General features: G+C 43.0%; 2 protein-coding genes across 4 annotated transcripts in view; one reads left to right on the plus strand and one right to left on the minus strand.

Annotated features, from left to right (window-relative positions):
* ATP1B4 (ATPase Na+/K+ transporting family member beta 4) overlaps positions 1-17,514 on the minus strand; it is a 123,431-nt gene that overhangs the window by 44,038 nt on the left and 61,879 nt on the right. The gene's annotated exons all lie outside the window — the stretch shown is intronic.
* The window catches only part of TMEM255A (transmembrane protein 255A), a 57,155-nt gene continuing 54,434 nt past the window's right edge, over positions 14,794-17,514 (plus strand). The window contains exon 1 of one of the 3 annotated variants that reach the window (XM_084788753.1): positions 14,794-15,083. In XM_084788753.1, the coding sequence (XP_084644879.1) occupies positions 15,026-15,083 (58 nt within the window). In that variant the 5' untranslated portion in view covers positions 14,794-15,025. The remainder of the gene's footprint in view (positions 15,084-17,514) is intronic. The other 2 variants (XM_084788752.1, XM_084788754.1) reach the window with 2 other exon arrangements.

The following is a 17,514-nucleotide window of genomic DNA, read 5'->3' on the forward strand; positions in this document are numbered from 1 at the left end:
CAGTTATCTACTGAGACATTATCTTTTCCAGTTTAAAAACAGGCAAATTTGGGATATTAAATAGAAAAGCAGTTGGGATAGTTACCCTTGCTGCCTAAGTTTTATACTTTTTCATTATTGAAGACCTTATTTTATGTCATACTGTGCCATATTCATTACTACTAATTTTTTGGGTTTTCAGACAGGGTCTCTCTGTGTAGCCGTGGCTGTCCTGAACTTGCTTTGTAGGCCAGGCTGGCCTCGAACTCACAGAGATCCACCTGCCTCTGCCTCCTTGAGTGCTGGGATTAAAGATATGTGCCACCATGTCTGGCTTATAGTCATTATTTTAATGAAACTATTGCATCTTATTTAACTGAGCCAAGTTTAAAGTGACAAACATTAAATTATTACTCAGAGTATCCATGCCCACTTAGAGGATTTTTCAACATAATGAGTACAATGAACATAGAGAATTTCAGCCAAATACTGATTCCAGTAGTTGAGTTGAGGCATGTGAATTAGTCCTCTATACTTAACAACCCCCTTACCATCACTTAAGTACCTTAGTTAAAGCTCGTGGAATTCTGGATATAGCTATAATTTGTCTCTCTATATTGATTCAATCTATAAAGCTTTACTAATCCACAGTAAAGGATGATGTCAATTCAGAGTCTATGTTGAAAGATAGAGGCACAAAGGCCCATTTGCCCCATTTTGTGTTTAACTGTATAAATTATCTTAATAAATTGTGGGTGTCCAGTTTTGTCATATTCTACACCCATGTTTCAATCTCTCTTTTCTGTACACCTGAAAACTGAGTCCTTTTTTTCAGTGACAGCATAAGTAACAGAGTGGGAGTTTAGGAAAGCATCAGGCCTACCATTCTGCATTGGCACATCTATAGACTCCCTCTTTGCTCCGTAACACTTCCCTCACAATAACTTAGTGGTGATCATCTTTTACACAAATCACAGTATGTATTTACTTTTATGATTTAAGAGACAAGTACAGAAAGCAATCACAAGAAATCTGCTTGCTACACATCGGATGTGTGCAGACGTGATTTGTAATTTATACGATAAATTTGAAGGAAACAAATGGAGCTAGACCAGGAGAAAGTTCTTTTTTCCTCTTTGCCCCTGTATTCTTTCTTTTATTAACTAAATTTTAAGTTAGAAGCAATAGGCTTTATTATGGCAGGAAAATGTCTGTTAAAAATGATCCAAATGATCTTATCCAGATGTGAACCCTACAGACTTCAATACCATCCATCCAGGCAAGATTTGTCAGCTTGTGCAATAGTGCCCCAACTATTCTGAGGGTGGTTGCTTAATGACCCTTTGACTAGATTTGAGGCCCACTCCACAGGAGGGAATCCATGCCTGGTACTATAACCAGACAAAATCACATGGCTTGGGATTCATAGGCCCTAAAGGAAAACTTATTACTGTTACTGAGTTAAATTTACATGGCAGGAAACTGGCTTCCAAATACCTACCTTTATACCCTTAGATAAACGGTGCTGTCAGCTTTGGTAGGAGAAGCTTCTCTTTGCAGTAAATGCAGTGAATGTAGAGACTCACAGTTGCTCAGAGTGCTGGGCTCTCAGCCTTAAACAAGGCATTTGTTTAACAGCCTCTCTAAGACTCAGGGGACATCATGGGAGAAAAAGGCAGAAGGAAAGTAAGTTTCAGAGGATAGTGTGAAGGGATGTGGAATACCATCTTCTGGGCATGGCATAGCCACTGCAAGCATGAACGCACAGTAGCGTCAGTTACCTGCATTGTGTCTACACAAGACCGGCCCTGTCAATTAAAAAATATGGGGGAAAGAAGTTGTAGAAAAGAGGGAGGGACTGACAGGCATAGGAAACAGATAAGAGAGGATGGGGTGAGAGTAATTAGAATGTATTATATATGTGTATTGAAATCATCAAAGAACAAATTTAATTAACACATTTAAAAAATGATCCAATTACCTGCTATCTGCAAGAGACAAAGGTTTAGATTAAAACAGCACAATTATGTTAAAATACAGAGATCAAACTAGATCCTGCAACCAACCAAAGGAGAGTTGAAGCAAACATATTACACACAAAATAGACTTTGGGATAAAAATTTGTTAATAGACAGAAGGTAGTACCTTTTATAATTTAAAATGGTCAGTAACTCAGAATATGTAACAGTAATAAATGCACACGTACAACTACACCAGCTTTCCACACTACCAGAATCTCCTGGTTCCTGTTATGTTTCATAGCTACTGTCTCAGCTAGAACTGTGAAGGGAAAGGAACAATTCAGTGAGAACAGTTGAAGATACCCATATCCTACTTTAACACAATTACATAGTAGACCAAAAAGGAAGGAAACAATCTGAATTATCTAAACCTGTTAATCTTGTTAAAGATTGATTTTATGTGTGTGTGTGTGTGTGTACATGTGTGTGTGTGTGTGTGTGTGTTTGTGTGTGTGTACCTATATAGGCATGGAGGTCAGAAGATAGAATTGGATTAGATTTCTTGAAGTCAGAGTTACAGGTGTTTGGAGGATGCCCAGTGTTTTATGTGGGTACTAGGATCTGGGTTGGGTTTCTCATGATGGTGTAGCAAGTGTTCTTACCCACTGAGACATCTCTCCAACCTCTAAAACATCTAGTCTTGACTGAAATCTACATAAATAATCTTCCTCATGTATCTCAAGTGTTTAAGCGCATGGAATAGCTTACGTATTCATCTGTTTAATGAGTTTAATTGAGCTTCTATGTTATTCCTGGTACTACCCTCACCATTAGGCATACAATAATGAACAAAGCCTGACTACATTCATAGAGAACGAATGACTACTTTAATAATTAAGTCACGTGATGCTTCCTCTGCACCTCCAGCCTATGGGTCTTTTAGTCTTCTCTTAGTTACCAGAACACACTTTTATCAACATTCTTAAATGTTTGTATTGAAAAATTTGAAACAGTCTTGTCATGCAGCCCAGACTAGCCTCCACCCTGTGAAGCTCCTTCTTTGTCTCTTCTGGGTGCTAGAATTACAGGTCTGTGCTGTTATCCCTGGATGAAATAATCTTTTAACCATGTCTCTTCTCTATTTCATTATGAACTCCCAGGGAGCAGGATATGCATGCAATTCCTTATTTCTAGTCCCTACAAAATTTCAAGTGCTCGCAGAGGGTCTGCAACATGCTATTTGCAGTGTCTTCTAACCACGAATCCCAGTTCTCCACATTCCTATTCCATCTCTATGGTTCTCCTCCACCACAAGCAAAACTTACTATGGCTAGGAGCACTAACGTAGCTTCAGTTTTCCCTGGATTCCACATTTATTTCCTACACCAGGCCCTCAGGAGAGCTGTACAAATCTTGAAGTGTTCTCAGTGACCCACAGGACAATCAGCCTTTATGTTAGAGAAGGCTATTGAACACAGACAAGTGAGAGGGCAAGTGATGTTTAGAAAGAATATAAATCGAACCCCACAGATAGTGAGACAACTCTTTTTGCATTGCTACGGCATGCAATGCTTCACTGGTTTTTTGCTAGTCTTCACTTCCTAGATCGAAACTTTCCAGAGAACTTCTCACGGTATTTCAGCTGATTCTGGCCGCTTCCTCTGATTTGTGCTGATTTGGTGGCACCTTGCTGTTTCTGCTGGATTGTGCCACAGCTACTGATTTGTGTTTCTGTTTGGTGTTTGCTATTTGATTGGACTGCTGATATCCTGACAACAAAGAGTAGAATTGCCCGAAGGAACTACTTCTAAACAGGTCCACAACCCTTTTCTTATTAACCTTCTTTCTCCCCTACCTCTGGTTGGTGGGTTAAAAGGGTGGTTGAAGCATTTAAGAACCCTAAATAAAGTAGGTTTTGAAAAATCTAAGCCTACAGGCCATGGTTCATTTTGACCCCGCAAAGCTCTCTTCTTACTGTGGACTGTGGACTTCATAGTTTCAAGTACCACACTTACTCTGAGTCACATACTTGTGATTCCGGGGACACTCAGATTCAATGAAAAAAAACAAAACCTTCTCACTAGGGAAACAAAGTCCTGCAAAGAAGCTGTGACTAGCTCAACTGTATTATATCTTCTGTTAGGAAAAATATCTCATACCACAGATCCACACATCCTGGCGAGGAGTGCCACATGTAATCAGCTAGCATACAGCGTACATCATTTGAGTGGTAAGAGATGTCAGGTACATAGGCCTGTGCTGAATTTCTTACTTATTATAGAGCATAATACTGAGCACAGAATTTCTGCAAGTCAGTGTAATCACCCTTGTGCTTCTGATGGGAAAATAGGGAAGAAGGGTTAATTAGACTTGAGCACTCCCCTTCATTTTCTGGGAGGAGAGGTTTCATTTCATTTAAACCTTGAGAATACCTGTGAGGGGAAGGGAGGGAGGTGTGCTTATACATATGTGTAACTAACTGTGTTGTGAGGAAGCTGTCACTGAAAGCCTCAAGCCACAGTGTGAGGAAAGCACCAGGAATGATGGATCTGAGGGGACGCTGGGGATGGTTAATGATAAGAGGGAGTAAAAAGAACTGACAGGGAGGACATGGGAAAGCATGGGAAGGAGGCTGACAGTGAAGGTCCTTGGAGTGAGGAGGAGCTGAGAGTCTGACAGTGATGACACTATGCAGAGCCAAGGAAGGGCCAATGGTGCTTGCTGAATTTCCCTACTAGTTGATCTAGTGTCCTAGTTGGGGCCCCTTGGGTTGAACTAATATTGTACGTGCCCTACTACAATGCCAACACATCAAGCAAGCCACCATTAGAACAGGATCATTTTCCTCCAGGCAGCTGCTTGCTGCAATCATTCTGCTGATTGAATTTCATTCTGGAAAGTACTGCGCAGACATTAATCAGGTGTCACAGCCACTCCATCCTATAGAGCCAAAGCCTCTCTGACCTTTAAAAATACACCAAACAGTTGCTAGAACACACCTCCCCAGGGAAGACAGAGCCTCAGGCCAGCCCATGGAAATCTATGCTGTCCTGCCGTCTTCTTACCAGTCTTCCTCTCCTTTGATGAGACTCCACACTAACAGAGATCTTTCTGTCAGTTCTATTTAGGGGGCTCTGGTCAGCTTTTTTCATGATGATAACATCATGTTCTACATATATGGGGTTGAATGTCTGGAAAGCTTTCCCTATCTCATCGTGGCTCCACTGTCTGCCTTTTTACTGTAGTTAAGTCGTCGCCTCACACCCTCTTATCCAGAAATCTCAACTGAAATAGTGTGAGATCAAACTACTTTCTCTGAAACAAATAAGTCATAAGGAATACTAACATCTTATAACCAAGGAACCGTTCCTTACATCCCATGTAGCTTCATCTTTACATCAACCTTGTGAGAAAAGATGTTATGAAATATTGCAAACAAGGACCTGAATGGTTCCCATTTTACAGGCATTAAAACAGAGGCTCAGAGGGATTTGCTGATTTGGCCAAATAACCACAGATAAAAAGTGGTCATCTGACCCCAAGATTTAAAGAACATGTGGCCACACCAATACAAGTCAATACTAGTAAGCTAGACATTTAAAAAAGAATAAATTTTGATGGAGGTGTCACACAATGGCTAAAAGTTCACCTCCAAGGAGGACATCAAAATAAGGGCCTGGAGATGGCCAGAGAGTGTGTTTGAAACAGTGAGTACTTGTTTCACTTGGGTAAGGGGAGGCAGACAGGACTGGGGGTAACAGAAAGCAGTAGGTCTTCTTTATGGGTTCAGATAGTCATACAGGTTCTTCCCTTCTTCTTTCCTGTCAGCCGATAGGGGGCATATAAATGCTTTATGTAAAAGTGGGCCTTCTGCCAGATGCAGGGGAGATGTCGGGTGCGATTGGAGGAGCAACAATCATGCATTTGAATTTGTGCTACCCTTGGTCATAGGTACCAGCAGCCTCAAGCTCTTCAGACAGTGCTCATTCAAGTTCAGGATATTAATATCAAGATAGGACATTATAACACTGTATCAATAATGTAAGACAGCTCCCTGTCCTTAAAGCACAATGTAATTTAAAATGCAGTGTGTAGTAGACTGCAACTTAATTGGAAAGGATGCCTTGGACTATTTGGGATGCTACAGAACATTTGGCATAGCCATTAAAAACTGTTCTCCAGAGCCCAGGAAACTAATTGCAAATGGTTAGGTAATGCATATCTGATGGAAGGAAGATTTTCCCTTAAATTGATTCTGTGGCGTGCACACAGGCATGTTTACCACATTGCTTATAGGTATAAAAAACTGGAACTAAATTAAATGTACAATCATGGAGAGTTTTTAAAAATCTAAACCCCTATGGAGTAATATGCCGCAGCAAAAAAAAAAAAAAAAAAAAAAAAAAAAAAAAAAAAAAGAGGTAAATTTACATATAGTGACATAGAAAATAGATGTATAAAAAGTGTTGGGTTTCTTTATGTTACAGAGTTATGTTTATAGTATGGCTCAAGTTTTGTTCATGACATTTACAAATATGTGTGTACTTGTGCTTATTGTGTGTGAGAGGAAAAAGTAGAAAGGCCTGGAAATATATACATCAGACTTTCAATAGAGGTTACCTTTGAAGAGTGAAATTGGGACAGGGAAGACTCATGTTTTAATGTAATTTTGTATGATTTGAGATTTGCCTGTGCATGTCACTTCTGTCCTTTGAGAGTTCTTGTTAAAGGAAGGCAGTCCTTACTGAACAGTTCCTTCCTTGGTGCAGAAAGATTCTGAGTTCCTGACAGAGATGGGAGACAGACATGCATTTGGTTGCATTTCACTTCCAATTTCCAATAAGACTCCTTATAAGCTCAGTTCTGTTTCTTTCTTCCTTTTTTTTTGGTCATTAATTTCTTTAATTGCTTTACAACCTGCTCTCAGCCCCCTCCCACCTCTCCTCCCGGTTTTACCCTCATGCTCCCTCCCTCCATACTCTCTTCTCCTTCTCCTAGGAAAAGAGGAGACCCCCATGGGTTCCAACCTACCCTGGCACCTCAACTTACTGCAGGGCTAGGCACATCCTCTCCCACTGAGGCAAGACAAGGCAGCAACAGAAGCACACTAAAACATCTCAGCAGGGAAATCCTCTCCAGCACACTTTGCTGCTGCCTGAATCACTCTCTTTATTCTGTCTTGCCCTCAAATGTCTATCCCTCTCCCCTGAGTTTCTGCACAAAGTTCCTTTTCTCTTCCCAGGCAGGCCAGTTTTCAACCAAACTGCTCCTTTCAGGAGATTCACAGAGTAGACAGCCCTCTACTGGTGTCATTTCAGGGGCATAAACAGCTGCACCAGGATAAGTACTTGCCCACCCTCCAGCACCAACAAGCATTAATCACACCAATGAGAACTACAAATTCCCTTGAAAGAGGTGTCACATTTTCTGAAACTTGTACAAAGGCAAACCAGAATGAAATGTGTGTGTGTGTGTGTGTGTGTGTGTGTGTGTGTGTGTGTGAGAGAGAGAGAGAGAGAGAGAGAGAGAGAGAGAGAGAGAGAGAGAGAGAGAGAGAGAGAGAGAGAGAGGGAGGGAGGGAGGGAGAGAGAGAGAGAGAGAGACAGAGACAGAGACAGAGACAGAGACAGAGACAGAGACAGAGACACAGAGACAGAGACAGACAGAGACAGACACAGAGAGAGGGAGAGACAGAGAGAAGGAGGAGGAAGAAGAGGAAGAGGAGGAGGAGGAATCTAACAATATATCCTGGGTGACTTCAAGCATACACTGCAGGACTGAGAATATAATTAGCACCCATCTATTTATTGGATGGAATTGTGTGGTTGATGCTAATTTTAGTAGGGTGATAATATATATATTGAAAAATACAGGAAAACAAAAGAATTTGCCATTCTTCTACCCAGGTACAGATAATGTTTCAAGTGTCCATTGAGTGATTTTTTCTGCATACGTATGAAATTTTAAACATACATTTACATCTTAGCCGTCCCCTCTCTTCATTGTTAGTATATTTACAGTTTTTAAATATTTGAAGAAATGATTTTACTAGATGTATTCCAAATTCATCATGTGGCTGTGGCATCACCTTCTTAATCATTTTCCTAATTTTGAGTATTTTTCCCTACAATTTTTAGGCTGTAAATAACATTGCCATTGTTGTCCTTCCACATCAATCTCGGTCCAGATTTCTCTTTCCCTAGTACAGATTCCCAGAAGTGGAATTACTGGGTCACAGAGTGTAAACATTTTTAAAGGTTCTGTGGAGCAGTTTTAACTGGTAGCAAATCTACCGATTCCCAGAAACTACTAAACACAGAAATCCTCTCCAGGCTAAACTTGAACGAAGCAGTTGGACAAATATGCCCCTGCCTGTGACAATGCCACATTTAATTAGGTGTTTAATGAATTTTTTTTATGAAAAAAGGGAAAAGGATGTACTGAGCTCAGTGATTAATTAGAGGAAGGAAACAGGACAGTTATGGCTTAACTGAATTCTATATACAGTTGGGGGGATTAGGACTCTGTGTACTGCCACTGCCCTCAGGGAAACCAGGGTGTTTAAATGACCAGATATCCCTCAATGTTTCACCAAAATAGTTCCTGTGGGCTCAAAGCTGCTGCCTTCACCATCTCCCCCTACCAATTTACTGATGAAAGAGTAATAAGCATGATGATTTTTTCAGTATGGTTATTTTTCTTTAATAAACATTTACTCTACAAAATACATTCATTGCATTTACTCCTTCGCTGATCACACTCTGATTTTGACATTTTAAAAAGTTATTAGAAGCTGTTGCATGTATTCTGACACTTAAGCATGTATTCTAAAACGCAGGCACCGTCCAACCCTTTTACTATCACACTGGCCTCAGAGGACCTATTGTTTTGCACATTATTGTTCTCCGTTGCACTTTTGTGCCTACACATTAGGGGGATGTGAAATTCTGTGGGAAAACAAATCCTTTGACCTTACAAAGAAACCATCTCCTTCCTGCAGTAGGAAACAGATTGCTCATTCTTCAGAACATTCCTATCAAGAATTGGGTAGAAATGTGCATCCCTGTATCATTGTGATGTTCTGCTAATGTTTCCGAACAATGTCACTGGAAATAAAAATGGTTTTGTTCTATTCATTTTCATACAACTCTCCTGATGCTCTTTACCACACATTAATGATAAGAACGGAGATGGAATTTCCACTCCCTGCTTGAAACAACTCTATACATCTCATAAAGGTGGAAGAGCTCTTCTGACCTAAGAATGAACTCCTGCTGAGTTTGGTACATTGAAGATGGACTTCGATGTGAGGCATTTGTGAACTATCAAGTATGTTATAATGATTAGGAAAAGATGTACAGTTTTGTTATTTCAAAAATTGTGCTTTTAGAAAGGGTTGCTTATTTCTCAACATTGTTGAGCAAAAGTAAAAATATTCACAGAGAAAAATTCTGGAAGAATGAAAATCAACCTATAGATTCTTATTTTTATTAAACATCAGAGTTGTGGGGAGCTGGTGGTCTGCTGCAACACGTGGATCAACAGCGAAGGAAAGTTTTACAGTGTCACCATTATTCTAATAAGCAGAAAAAATTGAAACTACAAAGTATTATATATTCAACAAGCATTGAAATGTCAGCTCCATCCTAGGTGTAAGCTAAGTGATTAGCATAGAAACCTGCATGTATGTGCAAAGGAGAACCACAGAGAATGCAACAAGAGGGACCTGGGTTCAAGTCCCAGCACCCACATGGTAGCTCACAACTAGTGAGCTACATACAAGTAACATTATATGGACTCAATAGATCCATACCAGGGAATCTGACACCCTCTTCTGGCTTCTTTGAGCACCGAGCACACACAGATATATGCTTGGACAAAACATCAGGTCTCTCTGTCGCTGACTGTTTCTCTCTGTGTGTCTCTGTCTCTTTGCTCTGCTTCTCTTCTCCCACCCCATGCCTCTTTCGTCCCTCCCTCCCCCCCCCCTCTCTCTCTCTCCAAAAAGAATACAATGATACAAACATGTGAGTTCTTGGAGCATTTAAAGTTACTTGTGGGCTGCAACTGTTGTCTATCTGCTGGGACTGACTTCAGCCTCTGTACACTATATCTGTGGTACCTACTGGGTGCTTTTTGTTCAGTGAAAGCCCAATTAGGCTTCCTAACTATCTCTGCATATTGATGACTCTATCTTGATGTGTCACCAGCTAAGTATTTCCTTTTCCATGGCAAACTCAATGGACATGGGGGTACAGACATTTCCATGTGCTTTGCTACCAATGTTTGAGAGGGCAATCTACATTCATACTAAAAACTTTAAAGAATTTGGCCTTCAGGAGTCCTCAACCCTACACAAAGAACTACAGGCAACTGAGGAAAGCTAGGGGATGGAAAGGTGATCCTCTCCAGAGAAGTTGGCAAATGGTCAGCTCTGAAAACATAAATACAAATAACATTATATGGACTCAATAGGTTATATTTAGAAATATATATGTATATGCAAATACTTATATGCATGCAATAACAAGTGGTGGAAAGAGAAGCCATGCGTTGGAAGAAGAGAGAGGGTTGAGTATATACAAGGAGAAAAGGGGAGGGAAGTGTTGTAATTAAAATACATTTGCAAAAATAAACAAAAAAGTATATGGACTTGATGATTAAAAATCAGAGTTCTGGTAACTTTTTGGAGGGTAACTGAGAAAGGGCATCCATGTTGGAAAGGTTCATCTGTGTGTGTGTGTGTGTGTGTGTGTGTGTGTGTGTGTGTGTGTGTGTATGTGTGTGTGTGCATGTGTGTGAAAATGGATCAGCATTCACACTTTATGTGTTGGGATAAAAATTTGTTTAACAATGTGCAGTATAGAACTTTTTAGTCAGTAATTTAAGTGTAGAACTGTAGCCTCTGCTAGAAATGATGCTAGAAATGTGCTCTATACAAGTTTGAAAATTGGAAACCTCTAAAATGTCCAATGCCAGTAGAGTGGTAACTAAATGACGGCCCATCCATTTAAATATCACATTATGATAAATTGCTTACTGGTACTGGAAAGTAGTGTTTAATGATCAAAGTATATCATAAAATAAACAATAACAGCAACAACAACAAAGCAAAGACAATTATCATCATTGTTCCCTGGTGCTATTGTTATTTTCCTGCTACTCAGAGAAAATGAGCAACTGACAATGGGAACCATTCAAGTTTCATGGTTGGAAGAAGACCTTTAACTATGGTTCTCTTGAGTAAAGACTCAGTATAGAGGGCTGGGCATGGTAGTGCAGGCCTTTAATCCCAGCACTCGGGAGACAGAGGCAGGTGGATCGCTGTGAGTTCGAGGCCAGCCTGGTCTACGAAGCGAGTCCAGGATAGCCAAGGCTACACAGAGAAACCCTGTCTCAAAAACAAAAAAAGACTCAATATAGATACTGAGTACTAGTCATTGACGTAAAGTAATCTAGTAGATACAATGCCCAACCTTATTAGGAATGTATGGACTCTGAGGATCCTCATTTTCCTGAAGCTCCTCTGTGTCTTTGGTCAACAGAAGTCTGAAAGCTGAGAAGTAAGTGGCAGTCATCAGTATATTGAGATAATGGTTTAGATGTGCATACATATGTGCAAGTGTGTATAAATATGTGTGTTACCACCACGTATATTATGTACATACATAATATATGTGTGTGTATGTGTACATACCATCCTGGTCCACAATCCAGTTTGGAATCTGGAAGGTACTACAGTAATTTAACTAAGTCAAATTGATAATCAAAATAAGGAGGTGATTGTCTGAGTATTCCCAGGGTGAATGTGTTAGAGACAGAGCGCCATCTGGCATTTTTTCTAGTCTGAAGGCTTCTGGGAAGAGTCTTCATTATTGGCTTCAAGAAGATAGAGAGAATTAGGCTGCAGATCCATTGGCAAAATTTCCTGATGCTGTAAAATAGTTTGCAACTTAGGGCAGCACTGTATGCTTGATTAAGCTTGCAATGAAAAGGATTTATTTTAAGCTACTTTAATAATTTTTTTAAAATCAGAAGCTAACCAAGCAATTTTACAGTAGCCTCCATTTGCATGAAATACCTACCTGTTCCTTCGTCTAGATGGCTTGCCTATTGGTAAAATTTATTAAGAGTCTATTTATGCATAAAATCTGTACATGTTTTGACAGGTAGAAAGTCGGGATGAACTCCATGAAAAATTGCCCTTTGCTTTTTAATTGTACAGCTCACTCTGAATTCAGATAAACTTTCTTCGGATGAAAAGAAGTTTAGGGACCTGAGGTAAGTCCCCCCTCCCAACCCCCCTCCCGCCATACACCACGTTCTCATTCTAGCCCCTCCCTCTTTCCTAGATACAAACAAGCGCACCACTTCTGGGGAGAAGGCTGCTGATGCTCCTTGCCTTGCTACAGCCACTGCTGTTGTCTCTGCTGTTGGTCTCAAAGTCATTTTTAACTTGACTGAGTGTTTGCTGTGTTCCAAGTCCCTTATGCCCTGCCCTCTGCCCCGCCAAGAGACAGTATGGAAGACACATACAGAACACAAGTCTTTTTAAACAGCTAGCTCCTCTAGTTCTTTTAGAAATTATGTTCAATTTTCACTCAAGACTCAGGAATACAGACACTGCAGAAGGCAAGGCCTTCCCCTCCCTTCATTAGGGGGTCCTCACTGGTTTGTGGCTCTTTTCATAAAGGTCCAATACCATATGCTCTCAGCTTCACTTGATGGGTAGTCCATTTCTTTCTGAAATGAAAAAGCTTCGTTGAGTCTACTTAAAGCTACAGTAACAAGTTTGTATTTGGCATTTTCAGGCTCTCTAGCTGGATGGTTGCTATAGGAGAGCCAGGCATCGCTAAAAAGGGTGGTGGTAAGCAGTCTTTTCTAGCCTGTGTAACAACCTCTTTTCCTCAAGGCTACTATCACAGAGGAGAAATCAGCTAATTATGAAGCACTCCTGAGAAATCAGTGCCAGTTGCAAGAGTTCTTCACATTAAATATGAGATATTCAGAGTGGTAGAAGGAAGAGATAAATAAACAGGATGGAGAGATTATCATTGCAACACTGTAAACACAAGTTTTCTTTGGGCTTTTGTGGAGCTCCTGGAGAATGACCTATCCGCCAAGCTTGATTAAGACACACATCTTTACAAGACTGGCCATCTTGTCTCCTCTATCTAGGACATGTGCCACAGATCTTTAAACCACGTCTGTAGTGTGGGACTGCTAATAATACTTGACACAGCATTCCACTTGGCCCCTGGGGTGCCCAGGTTCTTTACAAAAGCCTTCCTTTTTAACCTTCGGGAAGAATCTTTTCTTCCTTTGGAAGGCAAGACAGGGCAGGGGCCTTTGGTTATATTTCCTGGGTAAGGAAACAATGTCTTCCAGCAGATTAGCAAGGCAGAGCTAGGAGGAACCAGTATTTTCCTGCATCCAAGTCATTCTCAAGTCAGGCATGATAGGAGAGAGAGAGAGAGAGAGAGAGAGAGAGAGAGAGAGAGAGAGAGAGAGAGAGAGAGAGAGAGAGAGAGAGAGAGAGAGAGAATAGAGCTAGATGTCAGGGGTCTTCCATAATCACTCTCTCCACTTTTTTTTTTTGAGACAGCATTTTACAACTGGATCTGAAACTGGCCAGCAACTCCAGGGCTCCTCCCATCTTTGCCTCCCCAGATCTGGAAGTACAAACAGATGCTGCTGCGCATGACTTTTTACTTGGGTGCTGGGGACTGTGACTCAGTCCTAGGCTTGCAGAGCAGACACTTTACACAGTGACCCATCTCCCCAGCCTGTCTGCAGAATTTTACATTTAACTTGAATTGAGTTGTAGGAGCAGGGCTGAAGAAATGGCTCCAGTGCTTAAAGGCTAAGCTCACAACCAAAAACATGAGGGTTGTGGGAGCAGGGCCATGGAAGCCTCTTCCGTAATAAGAACACTTGGCTTGAGATCCAGGTTTGAATCTCACCTCTGTTACTTAGTAGCTGCAAAGCCATGGTGTTTTTCAATTGATACTCAGTTTCTTCATCTATAAAATGGGTTTATGGATAATCCCTCTTTCTCCCTTGCATGGCTGCTGTGGTCTAAAAAGCCTTGAACAAAAGTCTAAACTGGGGTACCAATACAGTGTCATGATTTCTTTAGCTGAATCTCCTTTATAGCTCTTAGGGGTCTGTTGGTTCTAGAATTCTCAGTTGTGATGAATAAGGCTGTGTTCTCTGTCTCTAACTGCATAATTTTATACACTCTGGTCACATCCCTTCCCAGCTTTCATCGTTCTAGACTAAAGAGTCCGCATTTGTTTAATCTATCTTCATAAGGCATTCTGCCCCGCCCCCCCCCACCATCATCCTTTTGATTATAGAGTGGCCCTTCTCTGGATCATCTCCAGCTCCATTATGTCATTTTGGAAGCTGTAAAATCAGACCTGCACAAGTGTGTGTGTGTGTGTGTGTGTGTGTGTGTGTCTGTCTGTCTGTCTGTCTGTGTCATTGTGTGTGCGTTCTCCCGCTCCTAACCCCTGACTCTGTCCCCCTCCCCAATTATAACTCTTGTAAAAAGATGAGTGCCCAAGACCCTCTTCAAACTACACAGAAGGACCCTTGGCCCCAGGCTGAAGCCTCTTTTCTCTCTCTCTCTCTCTCTCTCTCTCTCTCTCTCTCTCTCTCTCTCTCTCTCTCTCTCTCTCTCTCTCTCTCTCTCTCTCTCTCTCTCTCTCTCTTCCTCTGTGCAGCCTTGGCCCCAAGGGGCGAAACCGTCTCCCTGTCTGGCTTGGGAGGCTGGGAGGTGGATAACTAGGATGGGGAGGCCGAGGGGGAGGAAGGGGGGGTCTTGCGCAAGCGCACGATGCTGCACGGACGCCAGTGCTGGTGCCTCCCAGAGCAGAGGGAGGCAGAAGAGGAGGGAGGGAGAAGAGGGAAAGGGAGGGGGAGGCAGCACTTAGGTTGCAGCTTCTCCACCCGAGGCAGTCAGTCTCAGCGCTCCGAAAGACCAAGAGAGGTAGCAGGGGGATAGGATGCTCTGCGGGGCAGCCTGAGCCAGGGGCTCTTGAAGCAGTTTTGGGGACAGGGACAACTGGACAGCTTTCACCATGCATCAGTCCCTGACTCAGCAGCGGTCCAGCGACATGTCCCTGCCCGATTCCATGGGTAAGTCTAGCCGCTAGACCTGTCCTCCGGGCGGCAGCAGTAAGAGGGTAAGTGCGTTGTCCTCCGGACAGCCGGTGCCTGGCTGCCCCAGAGCCAGAGGGCAATGGAGATGGGGACCCACTAACTCAAGTGTCTGGGAGGCGGACCAGAGCCCCAAGGGAGCGGCCCAGCTGTGATAAGTGTGATGCGCGGAGATTGGAGCGCCAAGCCAGGGTTGGAGTATCCCTACCTAGCCCGGAGTGCGAGTATGTGCGTGTTTATGTGCGTGTGCATATAGACTTGCAGCCAGTGGTAAATCCCAGCTGTCTGGGCAACAAAACATTCCCTTTAACCTGTGCCTTTGCTTTCGATTCCATGCTCCTTTGCAAAGTCCTTATCACTTCTAAGATCACGACTAATGATAACTAGAAGCAGGGTTTTCACCCCACCCCCAACTCTCTAGGTGCTATCCTGAAATTCAGACCTGTGGTGGTGGGGAGCTGATTTACACTTCGCAGATCGTGAGGAGGGGGGGTGGTTTGGGTAGAGTGTAAAACCTCAGGGAATGGGGGTGGGGGAAGAAAAAAAAAAAGGGTATGCTAGCGGGACGGGAATTCCTAAGGAATCACTCAAGACAGCCCAGCCCGGACATACGCAGCAAGAAAGATCAACAGTCCTTGAATTTGATTCCAACTCTGCTCCAAATGCGCAGAATGTGTGTGTGTGTGTGTGTGTGTGTGTGTGTGTGTGTGTGTGTGTGTGTGTGTGTGTGTGTGTCGGGGCGGGGGGGGGAGGGGGGAGAGCATGAGAAAAGAAGACCAGGCGCAAGCCAGCGCATCTTCTGAATTCGCGCTTTTCCTCTTCAGCGGGATGATGGGGGGGGGGCACCTTTCAACACCTTTCTAAAAACTAGGGGACTGCTACCGTCTTGAACCAACTTGGAGGTCCCTCTAGGGTGCTTTTCAGTAGCTACAGACGGATTTTTAAAGAAAGAAAGAAAGAAAAGAAAGAAACAACCCTTCCTTTAGCTGTTAGGCACTTTCTTGAGCCCTGTGATTTAGCTGGGAGGGGAAAATAATTTGGAGTCTGGGAAAGCGGGAGAGGATTGTCAAGCAATGATTCCACCTAATCTTAAAATGTGCCCGGGACACACTTTAACCAAATCCAAGTCGCCTTTTCTACCATACTTCACACTCTGCAAAACTCCTCTGTCCCGAATTTCTGTCATTCAGTCTTCTCAGCTCTTCTCCGATGAATTTGCTGGAACATCTACGGGGGAGGGGCAGGAAAAAGATTGAGCCCAGCGTGAGCTCTCTGCTGCCTGCCAAAGACTCAGTCGCAACAAATTTCGTTCAAGGAAAGGGCCCCTGAAAGTGTTATCACCTGGATCCTGGAAATACCCCTATTTCCAGTGTTTTTGGCACACTCAGTATAAGCCTCGTGCTTTTCATTTGTAAGGCCATCGTTATTTGGAAACAGATACAAAACGAGGCCAAAGACTGGGGTCCAAATCTAGAGCCCAGCGTTACCAGATTCTCCAGCACCCGCCCCCTGCCCTTCCGCCCCACCCCGTGCATACACAGGCACACAGAACACCAAATGCATTCCTTGCCTTGGCCAGCTGTGGCGCTAATGTACCCCAGGCTCCCAGACATCAAGCTGGATGCGTGAGGGCCGGTTCCGCAGCGTCCATTCCAACTGCGTGCAACAACCACCTGCAAACCAGCCCTCCCCACCCAGAGCCCTGTGGCTGCCCGGGCCTAAGCAGATTGGAGGCCCAGAGCTCAAAGGCTTGCCACTTGCCACTGCTCTGTGGGTTTCAGAACAAGATGAACAGAGTTCTTGCTTGCGTTCCCGAGGTTGGGTGGGGGACCTCAGCCTGTCCTGCATTTTTCTAAAGGTCTGCGCAACAGGAAGAAGCTGAGTGGACTTGCCCAGCCCAGGTTTGGTACTGCAGGGAAGGGAGTCATGGATCTCATATAGACAAGGAACCCTCACCACGAATGACGTTTTGGTAAAATTACACAAGCTGAAGTCACTAGAAAATTCTTGAGTAGAGTGATAACTCTACATTCCCACAGTTTGGACAGGGGAGTCTCCTCGGAGTTCCCTGGCGCTGGTCCCACAGCCCAAGCCTGAATCAGCATCTAGGATACTCCCACTTAACTAAGCTCTGGCAAAGCCACCTTCTTGTACTGAAGGAAGGAGGAGACGGAGTGGGTTAATGTTTCTGCCTCCAAGGGCAGCATTTCTGAGAGGATTCCTTTTACAGGCAAGACACAGCTGCAGTCCCCCAAAATAAAGTGTAACACACACATACACACACACACCACTGCACCAAGGTGCCTGCACTACTTTTGCTGGCTGGCTCGGGATCAGTTGTTAGTCCAAGGCTTTAAAGGGAGCAGACACTGGGAATTGTGAATATAGTAATTGGACTCCTGCGCCCCTT

The sequence above is a fragment of the Acomys minous genome, assembly GCF_964271855.1.
Source record: "Acomys minous genome assembly, chromosome: 7".
In the NCBI taxonomy this organism is placed as follows: domain Eukaryota; kingdom Metazoa; phylum Chordata; class Mammalia; order Rodentia; family Muridae; genus Acomys; species Acomys minous.